Source organism: Puma concolor, chromosome A1 (genome assembly GCF_028749965.1).
Source record: "Puma concolor isolate L17-30 chromosome A1, mPumCon1.1.hap2, whole genome shotgun sequence".
In the NCBI taxonomy this organism is placed as follows: Eukaryota; Metazoa; Chordata; class Mammalia; order Carnivora; family Felidae; genus Puma; species Puma concolor.
The window spans coordinates 66,372,584-66,392,708 of record NC_141667.1 but is presented as its reverse complement, the minus strand read 5'-3'; the positions used below and the strand labels follow the sequence as shown (position 1 = coordinate 66,392,708).

At 50.4% G+C, this 20,125-nt stretch overlaps 1 protein-coding gene across 2 annotated transcripts in view; it reads right to left on the bottom strand.

The window, feature by feature from the left end:
- Nucleotides 1-20,125, bottom strand: part of CDHR2 (cadherin related family member 2) — a 35,330-nt gene that overhangs the window by 7,880 nt on the left and 7,325 nt on the right. Inside the window, exons 2-17 of one of the 2 annotated variants that reach the window (XM_086675537.1) lie at nucleotides 17,465-17,531; nucleotides 17,122-17,193; nucleotides 11,968-12,107; nucleotides 11,797-11,850; nucleotides 10,222-10,311; nucleotides 8,322-8,411; nucleotides 7,637-7,762; nucleotides 7,419-7,565; nucleotides 7,255-7,330; nucleotides 7,051-7,166; nucleotides 6,696-6,929; nucleotides 5,509-5,664; nucleotides 5,266-5,427; nucleotides 4,926-4,987; nucleotides 4,415-4,658; nucleotides 1,977-2,216 (exon numbers count right to left, since the gene is read on the bottom strand). In XM_086675537.1, coding sequence (XP_086531663.1) covers nucleotides 1,977-2,216; nucleotides 4,415-4,658; nucleotides 4,926-4,987; nucleotides 5,266-5,427; nucleotides 5,509-5,664; nucleotides 6,696-6,929; nucleotides 7,051-7,166; nucleotides 7,255-7,330; nucleotides 7,419-7,565; nucleotides 7,637-7,762; nucleotides 8,322-8,411; nucleotides 10,222-10,311; nucleotides 11,797-11,850; nucleotides 11,968-12,107; nucleotides 17,122-17,193; nucleotides 17,465-17,519 — 2,064 coding nt within the window. In that variant the 5' untranslated portion in view covers nucleotides 17,520-17,531. The remainder of the gene's footprint in view (nucleotides 1-1,976; nucleotides 2,217-4,414; nucleotides 4,659-4,925; nucleotides 4,988-5,265; nucleotides 5,428-5,508; nucleotides 5,665-6,695; nucleotides 6,930-7,050; nucleotides 7,167-7,254; nucleotides 7,331-7,418; nucleotides 7,566-7,636; nucleotides 7,763-8,321; nucleotides 8,412-10,221; nucleotides 10,312-11,796; nucleotides 11,851-11,967; nucleotides 12,108-17,121; nucleotides 17,194-17,464; nucleotides 17,532-20,125) is intronic. The other variant, XM_086675608.1, reaches the window with a different exon arrangement.

Genomic DNA, 20,125 nt, shown 5'->3' with positions numbered 1-20,125 from the left:
TGCCACTGTTTCCACAAAGGCCCTGCAGCCCAAGCTTTCCCTTGTCACGTCTTTTCTCCCGTCCCTCCTGCCCTCAGCCAACCCCAGGACACTCGCTCCTGTGCTCAGGCAGAGCTGAGTTCAGGGTACCTGCCAGGGCTTAGACCTGGTCCTGCCCCCAGATGCCCACTGTTTTCTGTTCTCACCTTCCTTCTCTGGCCCTGGCCACTCACACCTACAAATGCTGCCACTATTGTTACAGCACAGAGCTTCCTTCCCAAACACTGGTGTGTGTTGGGGGGGGGGGGTGCCCTTGGCTTTTCCAGCCCTTCCCCGAGGTGGCCCACAAGTGTCTGCTTTTGCTTTTAGCTTTTTTAAAATAATGGTTCAACAGACACCTTTGAAAACAAAGCCATGTCCCCCTTAACTAGATGTATTTTCTGGGGGTGATTTCCCAGAATGGCATTGCTGGCTCAATGCACACGGCCAGCTGCCTCCGAAGTCGCAGGGGTCGCTAAGAGCACAGCTCTGAGTCAAATCCAGCTCCCCCTCGGCTTCACGCATGACTTTGACTTCTCTGGGCCTCAGTGTTTTCATTCTGCAAGATGGGTCGTAGTGCCCAGTCTAGGGGCTGTTATGAGAACTAGTTCATGGGTGTGAAAGGACCTACTTGCTCAGCTAATGCAATTCTGCTTGCTTCCTTCTTCGTGACCTACTTCACCCCAAGGACAGCTGAACAAGCTGGCAAGTCCTAATTTGGCTTCTGTTCCTCCATGTTCCCTGAGGTCTCACTCTGGTCCTTGTAGGAAAGCAGTGCATCCCGACCCAGTGGGACACAGGGCTGCTCTGTGGGATGTTGCGGACTGTGCATCGCACAGCCCTAGGGGGCGCCAAACACATCACGGACATTGTAGAGGTGCACGTTTGTTACAACACTTTTCTGAAGGAAGGTGCCCTGTGGGCCGGTGGCGGCCTTAGAACCAGAGAGACTGGGTTCAAAACCCGATTCTGCGACCCTAGGCAAGCTACGCCACCTCTGTGCCTCAGTTTCTTGATCAGTAAAATGGTAATAACCATCCCTACCTTGCAGGTGTGATGGAAACCCCATAAATGCTGATTTTCATCCCTTCTGTTTACCCCGGAGCGGTGGTGAGGAGATAGGAGAGTTTCAGGTAGAACTTTGTGAATGATAATTAGAGCCAATACAGTGAGTAGTTCCTGCCTTATCTGTGGGAGAAACGTTCCAGGAGCCCCAGAGGATGCCTGAAACGGCAGCTGGTACCAAACCCTATATGTACTGTGTTATTTCCTATACGTATGTACCTATGATAGGGTTTAATATATAAATCAGGCACAGAAAGAGATGAACAATAGCTGATAATAAAATAGAACAATTATAACAATATACTGTGATAACTGATAATGCGAATGTGGTCTCTTTCTCTCTCTCAAAATAGCCTTTTGTCCTCTACTCATCCTTCTTCCTGTGAGGCTGTGAGATGATGAAATGCCCATGTGATGACATGAAGTGAGGTGGATGACATGGGTGTAGTGATGTAGCGGTGGGTAGCTACTGACCTCCTGATCATGTGTCAGAAGGATCATCTGCTTTGGGGACGCTATTGACTGCGGGTCACTGGAACTGAGGAAAGCGAAACCGTGGATAAGGGGGACCCGACTGTATTCACGGAGTACCTTCCTTGGGTCAGGCACTCTTCAAAGCCCTTTCCATTCGCTAACTCACTTTAGGTTGTTTTTATCACCATTTTACAGATAAGGAACATGAAGGCACAGGGAGTTTGAGTGATTGTCTAAGGCCACACAACGGAGCCAGAATTCTAACCCAGGCAGCCTGGTTCCAGACCTCTCTTGCCCACCATACTGCAAAGGGCAGAAATGTGACTCAAGTTGGAGGGGTGGGATGCTGGCCGTACGCAATGAGCTCCCCAACACAGGGCCCACCCTGGCACCCCTCCTATGGCCGAGCCAGGCCTTACCTCCACGTTGATGGTGATATTGACTTCAGTGCTGAGGACAGGCACACCACAGTCAGACACAAGCACGGTCAGCACAATTCGGCCCCCCAGGGCAGGCTCAATGGCCTCTCGGTCCAGGGGCCCCAGGTTTCTGAGGATCCCTTTATCAGGGTCCACTGAGAAGTTGTGGCTGTAGGGGCCAGGCAGCAGGCTGAAATGCAGATGGCTGTTGTTGGTGTCTGGCTGGTCGTTGTCATGAGCCTGTGCGGATAACCAGCATTGGGCCATCAGCTCCCAGATGCTCCCCAGCCCCCCTTCTGCAGCCTGGCCTCCCCCTCCAGCACTGGCACTCAAGGGCAATAATTAGGCCTAAAGCCAGTGGGACGCTGACCAATCTCTCAGCCTCAGTCTTCCGTCAGAGGGTCAGATCAACAGCTTGCAAGAGTTCTGAGGTCTTAAGCTCCTGATGTCAATCATTTGCCCCACAAATATTTCCTGCCTACCTACCGTGTGCCCAGCCCTGTTCTAGGCACTGGACAATCAAGAGCCATGATCAAGGCAATTCCCTCATGGAGCTGAAATTCTAGTGGAGAGTATGTTATAGCTATTCAAAATTCAAAAACAGGGGTGCCTGGGTGGCTCAGTCGGTTAAGCGTCCGACTTTGGCTCAGGTCACGATCTCGCGGTTGGTGAGCTCAAACCCCGCATTGGGCTCTGCGCTGACAGCTCGGAGCCTGGGGGCTGCTTCCGATACTGCGTCTCCCTCTCTCTCTGCCCCTCCCCTACTTGCTCTCTGTCTCTGTCTCTGTCTCTCTCTCAAAAATAAATAAACATTAAAAAACGAAAAAAGTAACAAAATTCAAAAACAAACAAGTATAAAATAAGTGTGAAGTCCAACCAGTTTCTGATTTTCCCACAATGACTACTTCAGTGCTGTTTTTTTTTTTTTTAACCCGTTGATTCTTCACCCAATTCGTGTGTGTACATGTGTGTGTGTTCCTGTCCCGCCAGGGTCCTGAACACATGTGCTTGGTTTGCCTTCGGGGTGATCCAGCATGGAGAATGCAGCAGGTTCCTTCAGTCCTTTGCATATGCCTTCCCCTCACCCCAATGCCTTCTATGCCTCTCTGCCTGACTCCAGGCCAGGTTGGTGATTGCCCGGGGCCTCTACGTCCCCTGTGCTGTCTTTAACACAGCACGGGTGACACCCTTGGGTGACTCTCTGGCACCCTCCCCTAACTGACAGGCACCTGCAGAAATATCGTGGATTCATCTGAGAGGACCTGGGACCCAGCAAAGGGGCTTTGAATACAGGGCTGGGCTACTCCGACTTGGAAGCAAGTCTTCCTCCTTGCCCATCCCCCACCTTCAGCTCTTTCATCTCAGCTCCACTGGGACTTGGTTATTAAATGCCTCCTGTTCAGGCAGCCAGAGATGTTTGCTCCAGAAGCCTGACCCTGTCTGTTCACCCCTCAGCACTTTGAATTTGGGCCAGTTAATTCACCAAGCGCTTCTCGGGGCTAACGCCGGGCACCGTGGTTACAGCAGCAGGTCTGAAATGTTCCTGCCCCAAGGAGCTCACAGAGCAGAGTGAGAAGTTATCAAGGAAAAAGAAGAAAAGGCTCAGGTTTCAGGGCAGAGAGGTCTGAGCTCTGGCTCCAGGGATGCCACTTACTCGCTGTGCAAGCCCCCAAAAGTCACTGAACTTCTCTGAGCCTCAGTTTTCTCCTTCTGTGAAATGGGGATCATTACAGCATCTGCTTCACAAGTCAGTCGAGACACCAGAGGTGGGAATGTGCCCTGGAAACCACACAGCCCCAGAAATACGAGAGCATTCTGTGGCCACATGATTGTCATTCTGAGGACCTGGTTTCTTTCCGCTTCTTACAAGACCCCCTTTCAGATGACTCAGGGGAGATGTTGGTCTCTGATGTTTCTTTGGAGCCAACAGTGGGTTTTTATCTCATAGACTCTGTGAACCTAGCCACTGATATTTCCTGTTTTGCATTGGCCATCAGGGAGCTCAGAACTGAATTTTCAGCCCACTCTTAGCAATTGTGTGGCTCTGGGTTCTAACTTTACCTTTGTGCCCATTAGCAATACCATTCTTATTTTCTCTTTTTCCTTATTTCCCCCATTTTTACCTTACTTTTAATCAAAATCACCTCAAGTCCCTTTTGGAATGAAACGGGGGCTGAAATTAAAAAGAACTATATGTTTTTGAGGGCTTGCTCTATGCTAGGCTTTACACTGAGCACTCTGAATGCATTATCTCATTATTCTCTAGTGGCCACAATTGTCCTCATTTTCCAAAGAGGAGACAGAGGCCCGGAGAGACAGATTAACTTTCTCAAGACCACAGAGGAGAGCCCAGATTCCATCTCAGGGCTGGCATGACTACAGAGCCAGGCTTGGTCCCTTGTCCCTGTTCCACCTGCCAGGTCCAGGCCGGCTCGCACCTGGATTGTCACAAAGACATTGCCCTCCTCCTCCTGGACAAAGATGTTGTAGGAGCCGGTGACCACAGGCGGGTTGTCATTGACATCCAGCAGGATGATATGCAGTGTGGTGGAGGTCGACATGTTCCCGCCGTCTGTGGCCTGCAGTGTGAGGTAGTACACAGCCTGCTTCTCACGGTCCAATAGCTCGCTGTTCCTCACTGTCACTGTCCCTGAGTCTGGATCCACCTCAAAGACGTCTGCCCTGCACAGGGTGGCCAGAGTGAGCAAACAAAAATATAGGATGCCCACTTAAATTTGAATTTCAGATAAGCAATGAAAAATATTTCAGTATGTCCCAGGCAATATTTGCAATCTACTTATTCTAAACAAATTATTTGTCGTTAATCTGAAATTGGAATGTAACCTGGTATCCTATTTGTTACCCACCTACAATAGCCCCACTGTGAGGCAGAGAGGCGGGCCCGGGTCCCGCTCATCCACCTGCCCCCTGCCCATGCTGAGACCTTACCCGTTCCCCGGAAGCAGGCTGTAGGTGATGCGGCCCCCATCACCCGTGTCAGGGTCGAAGGCCTGTGAGCAGAGAGTTAGACAATGGGACACTGTTTGGAAATGATGCCACTCCCTGTCAGCTATGCAACTGATGGGGACAGGGCTGTCCTGCTTCTTGACACAAAGGGAGAACCCCTAACACACTGAGATTCACAAATAGACTCCCCACGCATATGTGTACACACTGGCTAGGACGTGATGACATCAGGTGACACAGAGACATGGCAGGGTCACGGTCCCCAGGTCTGCCCTTCTCCATGTCTCTCCTGGCCCAGCCCACTCAGGTCCCCATTACTCACATGGATGCTGTTGGTGACCACAGTGCCGTCTGGACTGTTCTCCGAGACACTGAGGTTGTACAAGCTGTGGGTGAATGTGGGTCTGTGGTCATTAACATCCCTAATGTGGATGGTCACCAGGGCAACGGAGGAGTTTCCACTGACTGAATCAGTGGCCACGACCTGAAGACAAGGGAAGAGCAGCAGCATTGGGACCAGAGCACCCGTGGACCGCACTCCCCGGCACCCCAGAGCACCCCTCACCTGCACCAGCATCACTGTCTGCCTCTCGTAGTCCACCAGAGCGGGAGCTCTCACAAGCACCTGCACATCCACTGAGCCCGCCGCCCGCTCGGGGGAGACACTGAAGGCTTCGGCATCGGGGCCCCTCGTGGACAGCAGGAAGGTGCCATTGCTGCCCTGTAGAGTTGGGCATATAGTAGAGCAGAGCCCCCACCTCCTACAATGCACCAACCTGTATCTTGCCTGTAATCCCTGCCCATAGGCTCCTGCCTCAGGAAGCCCAGACTTCTGAAGTCCCATAGGTGGGGCATTGGTGGGGGGCTCTCAAAACACTGAGGCAAGAGGGCCCTGGGGAAGCTGGGCTGTGCACTCCCTGCAAATGTGAGCTCATCGGAAGAAGACATCTCTAGGTACCTGGACTCCTGGCTTGGGCTGGAGAGACAGAGCCTGGACACATTCCCCTCACTCCCAGGAGATGTTACTGAGTCTTGCTTACGAGCTCCCACTCAACATGCTCCACCACCCGTACCAACACCAAATACCAGTAATGCCCAACATCACCCCATTACCCATAGCACCCTCCATCCCACACCCCCTCCGCTCTACTCAACACCAGCCACTAACTCAACACATCTCCCCACCCACCACCACCCAGTGCCATCCTCCCCTCCACATTTTGTATCAACTCAATATCACCCAATACTACCAAATACCATCCATAGGTATTCCTTGCTCAACACCACCCCGCTCAACTTCCACTTAAGAATACTCTCCAACTTAGCACTCATTCAGATCACTCTGTGCTCAGCACTGCCATCTCCCCAATATCCAATACTGCCCAACACCCCTCAACTTCACCAAGCACCCATCACCACCCCCTCCTCAACACCACTGAAAACTATACTCCATTCAACATTATGTAGTATCCGGTAGTAACCTCCGCTCAACACTGCCTTTCTTTTCACCACCACCTAGCATTGCCCTGAGCACATGACTACCCATCAGCGTAACATAACCCAACATTTCCAAGTATCGCCCAATAACTCCAATTTTCTACCACTGTTCATGATCAGCACCAGCAACACCCACCACTCACCTCCCCACCTTGCATCTTAGCACCGCGTTCGATGGGTCAGTCTCCACCTCCCTCCCCCAGTCATCTCCCAGCATCACCCTCACCCAACCACCCCTTGTCTGGGTGCACCTGCCTTGTCTGGGTCGTACACGACCATGGTGAGGTCATCGATGGGGATGCGGGTGGAGGCATGCTCATCAACATAGCCAGTGAAGTTGACTTGGGTGTCTTGGGGGGTGAAGGTGCAGGCTGGGAGGCTGCAGTTGTAAAACTCGGGTTTGTGATCATTGACATCTGTCACCCTCAGCGTGACCCATATGCTCACCTTGGCATCTTGCCCGTAGATGTTTTGGTGCGTCTCGGTGGCCTGAGAGCAGAGCAGAGGCCAAAGGGCAGCACTCAGAGAACAAAGGCTCAGAGAGAAGGGAGATTTAAGGCCAGAAGCTGAGAGTTGGGGTGCAAAAGAGGGCAGTGGAGCCCTCACTCACCGTGACCTGCACCTTCACCTCTTCATCCTCCTCCAGCAGCTGCTCACGGTCCAGGGAACCACTGACCGTGATCACCCCATCTGGCCTGATGTCAAACAAGCCGGGCCTTGTGGAGTCTAGTGACAGGCAGTAGGAGCTGCTGCTTCCAGTGGCTCTGGCAGAGCCCCCATCCCTCCCCCAGCCTGGGAACACCCCCATTCTCACTGGAAATGCTGTAGATCATCTGGGAATTGATGCCTCTGTCACTATCCACAGCCTCCACCTTCAGCACTGAGGTTCCCTGCGCAGAGAACCACCTGGTTCAATGGCCCAGACCCTTTCCTTGCCTCTTGGGCCCACCCAGGCCCCCTCCTTGTCCTCTAGCACACCTGGGGTGCATCCTCAGCCACAGAGGCTGAGTAAAACTCTCTGATAAATTGGGGGTCCAGGTCCGGCTGGTCGACCACAGAGATGGACAGGAAGACAGGCGAGGAGCACTGGGTGATGAGGCTGTTGTTGTATATGCCGCCTGAGTCCTGTGGGGAGACAGGTTCCTGTGAGCCCGGGTCTCAGGTCACGGCACCCCTCCGTCTGTGCCCCCACTCACGCAGGCCTCCAGCTCCAGCTGATAGAAGGCACTTTTGTTGTTGTAGCTGAGGTTGCCATTGAGGATGATGGAGCCATTGGGCAAGATCCTGAAGAGGTGCTGGCTGTCTCCAGTGCTAGGGATGACCTAAGGCAGAGCACGGTCAGGCCAGGCTCCCCTCTGAGAGACCTGGGTTCAAATCCTGGCTCTGCTCTTGACCAGTTCTGCCACTCTTACCAGGTCACATAACCTCTCTGAGCCTCAGTTTTCGCCTCTGGGAAATGAGCTCAGATATTTCATCGGTGGGTTGAGAGAAGGGTCAAATGAAGTAAAGTATGTGCTAGGCACATCATGGGCACTCAGTTAACAGGAGCTATCACTAGCAAACTTTTCAGGAGAACTGAACACCCCCTTGGACAAGACACTGAACATCTCCAGTCGGCCACCAGGCGGTGTGATATGAACTCAGCAAGGGCCCAGACAGTGCCCTGGGCAAGGAGGTGGGAAGGAGGGTCCTGCCCACAGCTTGGCCAAGTGAGGTCCAACAGGGGCCAGCGAAAGGTTTGGGAGCTAGGGCTGGGCCACCACAAGGACACTGTCCTCAAGCCGACACTCAAGGTTCTTGCAGGTTGTGTGGGAGATGCTGCCCCCTGGTGGCTATGAGGGGCAGTGGGACCTATACTCCCAGGGACTTGCCAACGCTCACCGCCTGTATGGAGTACACCACGGCTCCTGCAGACCCCGTGTCCGGGTCCTTGGCCATCACAGAGAACACCAGGGAGCCGACTGGCAGGGTCTGTAATGAAGAACTCTAATCCATCCCCTCCATAACTGAGCACTCACTCCCACCCTGAGCTTCAGTGTCCCCAGCTGTACCACAGGGATAATATATTCCAGAGCCTGAAACCCAGTGTTCCCCTTTCCCTCCCACCTGGGCTGGGCATTCTGGAGACAACTGGGGGGGGGGGGGAGGTAGGGAGGGGGGAAGGTTACCCCTCTTCCTCTCCCCAACACCTCAGCTGGCTTCTGATTTGCAGAGCCCCTCAGGATAAGGATGAGCAATCATTCAGGAACCCAGGATGTGTCACTCCCCTGCTCAAACTTCCCATGGGCTCTCTGTAGCCTATAGCAGTACATTCCAGACAGCACCCTGCAAAGCTGGATGGTTCTCTGGGGAGGCCTTTGCCAGCTGTGACCTGTCCACACCTTCACTATTTCCACAAAGTGGTCAAAGTGATTTTTGAAAATCATGAATCAGACCACATCACTCTTATGTTAAAAACTCTCCAATGGTTGCCCCATTCTGTCCAGAATAAGGTCCAGACTGCCTCTACAGCCCTCTGAGGTCAGGCCACTGCTCACCTGTCTGACCTCACCTCCTCCTCACCTTCTACCCTCTGCTCACACCCGCTTCCTGGCTATGCCTAGAACACCCCAAATTCATTCCCAGCTCAAAGCCTTAGAATCTCCTGTTCCACTGACTGGACCATCCTTTTCCTGGAGCATCCCATGGCTGACTCCTTCTTGCCAGGTAGGTCTCTGCTCAGATGTCACCTACTCAGAAAAACCTTTCCTGGCCACTCAACCTAAACCAGCCCCCTTCCTGGTCACTTTCCTCCATTTTGTCCTGTTTCATGCTCTTCATAGAACTTAACACTGTCTAAAATAATCCTGCTTATTTAATGTTTCATTGATTATTATCAGTACTCTTCATTAGAATGTGAGCTACTGAGGGTGGTAACCAGGTCTGTCTTATTTACCAAATATTCTCAGCACCAAGGACACTGCCTGGTACATAGTAGGTACTCCATCACAGTCTGTCAAATGGCTGCCTGGATTTCACTGGTCTTGTGTCTGGCCTACTATGGGGTCCTACATCTTATCATCTTCAAAGCCACAGGGTAATGAAGATCCAGGAGTGATGTTGTATTTGCTGTTCAGGGACCATTGGGGAACCTCCTCCCACACAGGCAGTTCAAGTGGGGCTGTCCTCCCTTACTAGAAGGGAGGGCTCATGTACAAACCTAGCCAATCAGAGCATTCCATGCCTCTAGGTTCATGGGCACATGACCCAAAATGAGCCAATAAGAGTCAGCTCTGGAGTTTTGGCCAGGACTATGGAGAAAGAGGCACTCTATGTTCAAGTTGCAAAGCCTAGAGTTTCAGAGAACACTTTCATCACCACAAGAGAGAATGGCCCCCTTGCCCAAAGATGGGGACAACAAGAGAAACAGAGCTGAGACATGGAAAGAAATCTCTTCTTGATCACATGGTTTGAGTACCTGAATCCAGCCATGCCTAAAGTTAGTGTACCTCTGAATTTTTCAGATACATGAGAAAATCAATTCCTTTTAAAAAAAATTGCTTTCATAACTGAAATCATTCTAATCCAGTCTGACTAACATGTTGCTATAACTATTGTTCATGGGGTTACATTCCCCTGGATTTGGTTCCTGCAGCTGCCCCTTCTAAGAGGTGCTTTTCCCTGATCTGGACCCCCTGCTGGCTGTCTCTTGTTCTTTGCACTCTAAGAACTTCTGGGATGCCCGCATCACACATACACACACACACACACACACACACACACCCATTAAGGTAGATGCTACCTCATTGATTTTGGTGGAGAAGCCAGTATTCTGGAAAACGGGAGCATTGTCATTTCTGTCCTCCACGATCACATGCATTTCCTTCTGCACCTGCAGGTAGGAAAGCCCAGGTGAGCCTGGAAAATGTGAGCGCTTGAGAACACAAAGGGAGCAATGTCTGGGTTGGGAGTGCAACCTGACTTCACTTCTCAGGCAATTAGGCAATATGTGGGATAATCTTGTATTTGATACAGCTTCAAACACCAGACAAGTGGCAAGTATAGTACAGAAAACTCCCAATACTCTTCATCTAAATTTTTTTTTTTAACGTTTATTATTTTTGGGACAGAGAGAGACAGAGCATGAACGGGGGAGGGGCAGAGAGAGAGGGAGACACAGAATCGGAAACAGGCTCCAGGCTCCGAGCCATCAGTCCAGAGCCCGACGCGGGGCTCGAACTCACGGAGCGCGAGATCGTGACCTGGCTGAAGTCGGACGCTTAACCGACTGCGCCACCCAGGCGCCCCCCAATACTCTTCATCTAGATTTACCCATTGTTTGATTTCTTGCTCTCCGTGTGTTTACAGAACTATTTCAGAGTAAGTTGCAGACATAATTAGGTCATTTCTAAAACATCTAAAATGTGCCTGTCCTATTATAGGAATGGTCATTTTCGCTTGTTTGCCATAATTTGAAGCTGTGAACAAACCTAGGTGTCTCTCAGAGGAGACCAGCTAACACAGTATGGTACGTCCCCACGCTGGAAAATACTACAAGAAACAGGTAGCTCGTGAGCAGACATGGGCAGAGCTCCAGAGCCAATTGTTGAGTGGACAGCACAGTTCAAGATAATAAATACAGCAAGATCCCACTTGGGTTTCAGAAAATGCACAAAAACGACAATCTTTCTTCCGTGGATGTATGTATATATCTACATACATACATACGTGTGTGTGTGTGTGTGTGTGCGTGTGTGTGTAAACGCATAGTGAGGGGTGTGAAAGAGCAGTGACCGTGGACGCTTCCGCTGGGGTGGCTAGGGAAGTGTCATCCCAGGGACTTGAGCTTTAGTTGCAACTTTTGAGATGTTTACGAAGAGAATATGTTCATGAATATCCAAGTCGTTAAAATGATTTTTTTTAATGGACAGAGTTCGGGGAATATGTTATGAAGACAAAATCCTCCACTAAGGCACAGTGGTATAAGTGTGTTATTTAGAAATATGAGCACGGATACCAGCTTGTTCAGCCAAGGGAGTTGAAAGCAATCGGCTCAAAAGAGCTAAGGTAGGGAGGTATTTAGCACCTGTCTTTTATTAACATTTATATTAATATAAATTAATATAATTCATGTTATACTTATAAACAGCATATTTATATAATTAAAGTAAATTAATAATAATATTAAAATCTTGGTAATATTGTGTGACCCAAAATGGGCAAGTATAATTTGGATGAAAATAAACATCAAATTCAGTTTTTGTTAACTAGGGCCCTCTCTGCTTGCTTGAGGTAGGGGACAGTCAGGAGTGGCCCTTGGTCCTCCGCTCTCCGATCCCAGGACCACCCTGCCCTCCCTTCCCCCCTTCCAACTCACTGGGTTGTTGTGACCGTCGCTCACGGAGATAGTGATGGGGAGCAGGTAGCGCGTCTGCAGCGGGCAGAGAGGAGAGGCCCCGAGGTGGACTCCTGCTCAGGGTGGGAGCACAGACAGGGCCCCCACCTCCCCGCCCCCCTCATGGGGCCCTCCCAGGTTGCTGCCCTTTACCTCATAGTCCAGAGGGCTGGCCAGCTTCACTTCCCCAGTGGCTGGGGTGACACTGAAGAAGTAGGCAAATTGGCCACTAATCCCATAGGTCAGAGGGTCCTGGTCACGGTCCTGAGCTACCAACCAGAAGGCCTCGGCACCTGAAGGTGGGACAGAGAATGCCCACAGTCCATGGTCACCTCTTCCGGCGCTGGCCTAGCTGAGTTGGGCTAGGGGTCCTGTGTTCTCTGGGACCTCCCGGCCACCAGGGCTCTGCCCGCTGTGGTCATAAATGTCAGGTTTGGGTGTTGCTCCTCAGCACCCACTCCGTGGCCTTTTGATAACATCATGCTGATTTCCTCTACGGTGAGACCCCATCTGCACTGGCCACGGCAGGGTGGGCTGTTCTCCAAGCATCTCCCTTTCCCCTGGCCCTGGGATTGCCTCCCTGGAATTGGTTGAGAAGAGACCAGAGATGATTGGAATGGAAGTATCTAGCTGCAGCCGCTGGGTGCATCCTAGACGAGGACCGCTGGAGTCCCTCTGGAGGTGCCTGGGCCTCCTCTAAGCCTTTCCTTCACCCGGAGACTGTGCCCCTAGAGCCTGCCAGAAACACCATCTGCACAAATGAGCGTCTACTTGCTGGCCTCCCAGGAGCCCCGGCTCTTTCGTTGAGCCTCTGGAGGGCATGTCCCTGGGCAGAGCGGAGGCTCAGAGATAGCGGGGGACTTGAAAATCCCAAGGCCTTCAACTCTCCAGTCTAAAAGAAACTTTTTACAGATTCATCAAACCCTGCTCCAGGGCCTCACCTCCTTTATCACATCCAACCTCTGCTCAGCCACCTCCAGCATCAAAAGTTACTCTCTCCTCAGCCCCCCCTCCCATTGTTGGACAAATGTCCATGAGCAAGGGCTTTCTCCAACTCACCAAAGTGTTTCCCTGTAACCCCCACCCACAGGTCCCCAAAGGCCACGAGCTGGGGTGCCCCTGGGCCCCTTGGTACTTGTAGGGGACCCACAAGAATATTTCATTTCTGTCATAAAATATAATTGTAATATTTATTTTAGAGTAAGGGGCTCACAAAGGCAGAAGTGCCGTGTGGCTCAGCGCCCAGCCTGAGGGCCTCAGGGACCCAGTCCTCCCCTTTTGCCCATTATAGCTTTTCAGAGACAAGCTCATCAGCGTGCCCCAGAGTCAGCTTTCTTTAGCCAAACAGTTCCAGCTCCTCCCACAACTTCTTGGACAGCTTGGTTACAGTCCCTCCCCCCAAGCCCCCTCTTCCAGGAAGACCACCATACCACTGTTCTGCTAAAAAGATGTTAGTGTCTACTTTATTTTTCCTTGGTCGCGAGACACGCTGTCAATTTAATGACTGTTTTGGGGGGGGAGAAAAGTCACTCTGGGTTAGTTGACTATCTCAATTGTAAGACATATCCTGGTTCAATTACAGTGCAATAGGATGTGGCCCTTATGCCTAAGGAAATATGGGAGGTGGGCAGGTGGGTGTAAATCCTTATGTGTTTATATTTGTCCATGGGCATAGAAAGATGTATCAGTGGGGAAATGCTCTTTAAATGCTCTTTTTTTCAGGTTGACCTGAAAAAAGAAATTAAATATAAGAAATCAATAAAAGACATGTATTAGGTCTCTGTGTATAAGGAATTATATAGTTTGTCACTAAACGAAAATGGATATATTTAAAAATTTTTAATGTGTATTTATTTATTTTGAGGGGGGGAGAGAGAGAGAGAGAAAGTGGGGGAGGGGCAGAGAGAGAGAAAGAGAAAGAGAATCCCAAGCAGGCTCCAGGCTATCAGCTCAGAGCCCGACACAGGACTTGATCCCACAACCTGTGAGATCGTGACCTGAGCCGAAATCAAGAGTTGGACACTTAACCGACTGAGCCTCCCAGGCACCCCTAAAATTGATATTTAAAACACCATAATTATATATTTTTTAAAAATCTGCCTGATGAAGCTAAACTATTGTATAGCGTTAGTGTCAGAAAAAGAGGTCTTGTGTGAGAGAGAAAGGACAGGGAGTGACCGAAGGGACGAAAAAGGGGAACTGGGAGTGTTGGCAACATCCTAGTTCCTGATCCAGTGGAGGTTACATGTGAATTCAATGCACTTTCCTGTACATATATTATACTTCAAAATAGAAAGTCTAGTTCGTGAGTTCGCGCCCTGTGTCAGGCTCTGAGCTGGCATTGTGGAGCCTGCTTGGGATTCTCTCTCTCTTTCTCCCTCTCTGTCTCAAAATAAAATTAAAAAAAAAAAATAGAAAGTCTAAATGACATAGTTTTTAAAATCTGACTGAAAATACTTCCCATTGTAAGAGAGCTGTAGAATTTGTCTCAGGAAGAAGGAAATCATCCTTTACTTTAAAAGCCCAGGGAGGAGGCCTCCTGACTATCGGTTCAGCGTCCGACTTCAGCTCAGGTCATGGTCTCTCGGTTCGTGGGTTCGAGCCCTGCGTCGGGCTCGGTGCTGACAGCTCGAAACCTGGAACCTGCTTCGGATTCTGTGTCTCCCTCTCTCTGCCCCTCCTCCGCTTGCACTCTGTCTCTCTCTCAAAAATAAATAAACATTCAAAAAATTAAAAAAAAAAAAAGTTCATGGGGCGCCTGGGTGGCGCAGTCGGTTAAGCGTCCGACTTCAGCCAGGTCACGATCTCGCGGTCCGGGAGTTCGAGCCCCGCGTCGGGCTCTGGGCTGATGGCCTGGAGCCTGGAGCCTGTTTCCGATTCTGTGTCTCCCTCTCTCTCTGCCCCTCCCCCATTCATGCTCTGTCTCTCTCTGTCCCAAAAATAAATAAACGTTGAAAAAAAAAAATTAAAAAAAAAAAAGTTCAGAGAAGAGCCATGTGGTTATAAAAAACCCTCATTTGGTATGGCTCAGGGAGGGAGGAGCACTGCTCTGAACAACGAAGGAATTAGTTTTCTGTTTCCAGGCAGGTTGCAGAGGGAGGACTGTGCCACAGGGGAGGTGAGGAGAGACAGACAAGGGTCAGGTGACCTGACCAGGCTCCGAGTGGACACTTTTGTGACAACAGGGAGCGTGGCTTCCCGATTCATGCTGCAATTCCTGCTTTCTCCCCAAACCTTCAGTAGAGGCTGGAGCTGGCTGGAGGGGACCAGGGACTGACCACGGAGAGGGAAGAAGGAACGAGAGGTGAGCCTCAAGCTCCAAAAGAAACATCCACAGGAGGGGCCTCTGGAACTAGCATGGGGACTTAAGCTGTTTTGTTTAGACATTAAAGTCTTACCCCAGAGAATGGAGATCTTGAAGGCCTTTGGGTCGTAACATCTGTGACATTTGTTTGAAGGTATGTATGTGTTTTATCTATGACCAAACAGCTATGAAAATATATGTAAATGTCGTTCATGTTTACACATTACTTCTCTGTTGTACAGAGAACATTTATAAATATCAAATGGTTGGACACCAGCCCAGCCCTCCGGGGGACGTTGTGTCATCTCTGAGTGAAATGAGACTATTACCTCCCTTATCCTGGGCATTAAATTTTTACTAATATAACCCTGAATAGATCTCGCTGTCCTGGCCACCACACCCAAAGGCACGTGGCCTTTGTGCCTGCAAAGTCCATCCCCATCCTTCCCTCAGATCTGGGCATCTGAATCCCAGGACAAACTCTGGGTTTCACTTCCTTTGATGCAGTCTCTTGTGTTAGGTTGGAGCTTTACACATCTGAGGTCCCAATTGTGATGCTAAGACAAAGACTGTGGCTTGTCCCCCAGTAGTCATCCTCCTCCTTTCCCTCAGAGTAAGAGAAGCCCAGATTTTGAGCTGGTTACACGGTCAACCAGAGTAAAGACTTCATTTCCCAGGTTCCCTTGAAGCTAGGTGTGGCTATGATGCTAAAATCCGTGTGTGTGGAGTCTGGAGCCTGTCCTTAGGACAAAGGGCCAAACTCACGTTGCCCCTTCCTCCTCTGGCTGGCTGGAATAGGGTGAGGCATGAGCCATCTTGGACCACGTGGATGAGGGCCACACCTGAGGGAAGGCAGAATCTGGACGTGGAAGGAGGGAGGGTGCCTGACACCAGGAGCATAGAGTTGGGAACACCCTACTGTTCTCATGGAACAGAACCCCAGACAGCCCTGGACTTGTTGCTGTAGATGGCTATATGAGAGAATTATAAACCTTGACCTTGTTTACACCTTGGTTGTTTGGGGTCTATAATGTACAGCTGAACCTATAGCCCAGTGAAAATAGTCACTTTTGTTTCTGCTTCTCCAATCCACATCCTGCCGGGAGTTTGGTATTCAGTTCCTATGGTTCCTCCAAAACGATATTTCCCAAATGTCATCCCCTCTTATACGCTGCCACCATCTTTACCATAACCAAATATCTCATTGTTTATGATCCTTCTTTTAATCCACTTATCATTTCATGTAAGTACATTTATTTAAAAAAATTTTTTTTCAACGTTTATTTATTTTTGGGACAGAGAGAGACAGAGCATGAACGGGGGAGGGGCAGAGAGAGAGGGAGACACAGAATGTGAAACAGGCTCCAGGCTCTGAGCCATCAGCCCAGAGCCCGATGCGGGGCTCGAACTCACGGACCGCGAGATCGTGACCTGGCTGAAGTCGGACGCTTAACCGACTGCGCCACCCAGGCGCCCCTGTACATTTATTTTAAAAGCAAGCTTTAGATCGCGGCTGTAAATAGAAATCCATTTCACTTACCATAGATAGAAAGTAACTCTACAAACAAAGGCAATAAAAATAAAGCAAACTTATTAACTTCTGGAGAGAAGTGTGTGAAAGGCTCCGAGTCTGAAACCTACTCTCTGTTTAGGGGCTAAAAACAGGGACTGGAGGGAGGTTAGCAAGTGGGAGAGTTGGAAGAGAAAGAATTGTCCCAAGTGGATCCTTTCTCCTTGGGGAAATCAGAAACACCAGAAAGTGATGGGAAACAGGAGGAATGTTCTCATGGGGTGTCTTGGTTATTTGATGTTGTGTGAGGGCCCTGACACAAAAGCTGAAGAGGAGGAGAAAACAGATTTCTGGAACTGACTCCCATCAGTCCACCTTTGCCCCTTGACGAGCCATGCAGCTGCAAGGATGGGGAGCTAGCTCCTAGGGGAGGCCCTGGCACCCTCTTTGGGTAAGGGTTTGGCACAGTCTCTGCACAGGGATGGTTACTCACCCACTGGTAGGTCCTCAGGCAAGTTCACTCTCGTCATGTTTCCCGAGAACACTGGGGCCACATTGGCTGCCACTGTAGGAACATAGATCACTGGAACACCTGGTTGCCATTGCAAAGCCTGACCCCCACCAGCCCCTGTGGGAGCCCACACCAGTCCCAACCTTCAGCCAAGCTCACCCGCCAGGGCCTGTATTGCTCCCCAGGCCTCCCCAAGGCAGCCAAGCATGAGGCTGGGTCGCAGGAGCTGGGAGTTTGCTGATAAGACAGTGCCCCTTCCTTCTGGAAGGTCCTGCCAAGGATCCCCAGGTTAATGCTACTCTGATAGGGGAGGAGAGGCACCCACCAGACACCATGAGGGTAGGAAACAGGAAGCAGGACAGCCACAACCATGCCATCATGTCTGGAAGGACCTAGGAGAAGAGGTATCAGGGAAGAGGCACCTATACACATGCCTCCCTCCCTTTGGAGGACCCCCCATCTGTCTGGGTCTGACCCAGGCCACCCACAACGACCATCAGCAGCTCTCCTAAAGGGCCCCTATCATCCTCTGCCCATTTTCCAGATGTCCCAGGGTAGGAGTAATGGCGGGAGGGGGGGCGGTGGTACCCAGAGGGGTGGGCAAGGTAGCTGAGCCTGGTCCAGAATTCCATTCTGAGAATGACTCTGAACTTGACTCCAGAATTCAGTGTCTACTGTGTAGTAGGTACTGCTCTGAGCAAATTGTATGTGTAATCTTGATATTCCTGCAACTATGAGGTGGTTGAGAGAATAAGGGGCTTTCCTGAGGCCACACAGGAAATCAATGACAAAACTACACTCTTTTGGGGGCACCTGGGTGGCTCAGTTGGTTGAGCATCCAACTCTTGATTTCAGCTCAGGTCATGATCCCAGAGTCATGGGATTGAGCTCTGCTCAGCATGGAGCCTGCTTAAGATTCTCTCTCTCTCTCTCTCTCTCTCTCTCTCTCTCTCTCTCTCTCAGGGGCACCTGGGTGGCTCAGTCGGTTGAGTGTCCGACTTTGGTTCAGGTCATGATCTCGCAGTCCGTGAGTTCGAGCCCTGCGTCAGGCCCTGTGCTGACAGCTCAGAGACTGGAGCCTGCTTCGGATTCTATGTCTCCCTCTCTCTCTGCCCCTCCCCTGCTCATGCTCTGTCTCTCTCACTCTCCAAAATGAATAAATGTTTTTAAAAAAATTAAGAAAAAAAAGATTCTCTCTCTCTCTCCCTCTGCCCCTCTTCCCTGCTCATGCTTGGTCTCTCTCTGTCTCTCTCTCTCTCAAATAAAATAAAATTTAAATTTAAATTTAAATTAAAAAAAAATTGAACACAAGGCTTTTAGTCTTCAGAATTCACTCCCCCAGTCACTACACTACTCTGCCTATTTGAAGTGTCTAAAACTAATAGCATCCTTCAAAATCAGGTGCCTGAGGAGGGACTGTGACTTATCCAGGACAATCCAAAGACTCTATGGGTGGGCAGGGTCCTTTGTCCTACTTGCGGACACATTTAACAGCTGCCTTTTCAGCCTTTCCCAAAGTGTGCTCTGTGGAACACTGCCCATGTAAGATGCCCTACAGCAGGAGGGTTCCCTGGTTAAGTCAGTTTGGGAAGGATCCAAAACTATGGGACAACCAAGAGAAAAATGACCTCAATCTATGGCTGATTCCAAAAGATGGGACCCTCCAAAGGGGAGAGTAAGGAACAAGGGAGAGAGAGATTGGCTCCCAGAGCTGATCCTGACAATGAAACAGCATCAAAACCCAGAAGTCCTCTCCCTCTCACCACCCAGCCCTCTCCCAAGTTCCCACCTCAGGAATATACCCATTTGCCCAGGTTACCCTGACTTCCCTTTTCTGGAGTGCCCCACATCCAATCCATGGGGACCCCTGCATTTCTCTCCATCCCACAGAGGCCATACTCACAGGCCCCCTTCCCCCCTTGCCTGGCTCAGCCCTCCTCCAGGTCTCCCTCCCCTTAGTCTCTAATCCAGTTCGCTCAGCTCAAAGTAATCCTTCCTTGCCCCCTCTGATGACCTCCCTCCCCTGTTCAAAAGCCTTCGATGGCTCCGCATTGCCTGAGTCCACACTGCATAAAAGGGCTTCCACAGACCATCCATGCCTGACTGCCATCTCCCATGCCTCGCATGGCCACAGGTGCGCCCCGCTTTCCCTCACTGCCAGGGAAACACGGGGGTATCAGGTGGATTGGTAATTTTAAATATCTGCTGACATTTCCTGAGCACATACTATGTGCTGGGTACTCTGATTCATTCATTCATTCTTTTATAAATATTTATGGATGTCTACCATCCACCATGTGCTATACCTTGTTCTCAGCACTGGGAAAATAATGGCGAACAAAAGACTCTGCGTGCTGCCTTCACCAAGCTCCTGGCTTAGTAAATGAGACAGACCCTAAACAAGTAAACACAGTGCTATCTAACTGCTTGCTGCATCCTGTGCTATGAAGGAAGAGAATGTGCCTAGTGTGGGAGCAGAAGGAGGGGTGCCACTCTGGGCACTATGGCAGATAAACTGGGCTACGCACTTTTTGACACTTCTTCCAGCAAGAGATGAGGACTAGGTCTGCTCCCCTTGAATCTGGTCCATTCATCATGTTTTTATTTTCTCTCTTTTATGAGACTTTAACACCTGGGGGGCCTTGCTGGCCTTTCCCAAGGTGAGCTATTTCCTAGAGATGACAAATGACTTGTCTGCAAACACTCCTCTCCTATACAAACCAACCAATCCAGAGACGACACCCAAACCACCTCCTTTATCTAACTCACACACCAGGTCAATATTCCCCCTGCCCTAAGTCACCCCAGGGCCAAGCACTGGACAGCTAAGGACAGCCCCTAGAGCCTACCAAAACTATTCAAACTGCTTAATCCTAATCTTGCTCTGTTGCTTGACCTGAAGCTTCCTTCCCATGGAAAATGCACTGAGGCTCTGGGTCATGCTTTCTCCTCCTTTCTGCCTCCTGGCCAAAAGCTTCCCCATGTG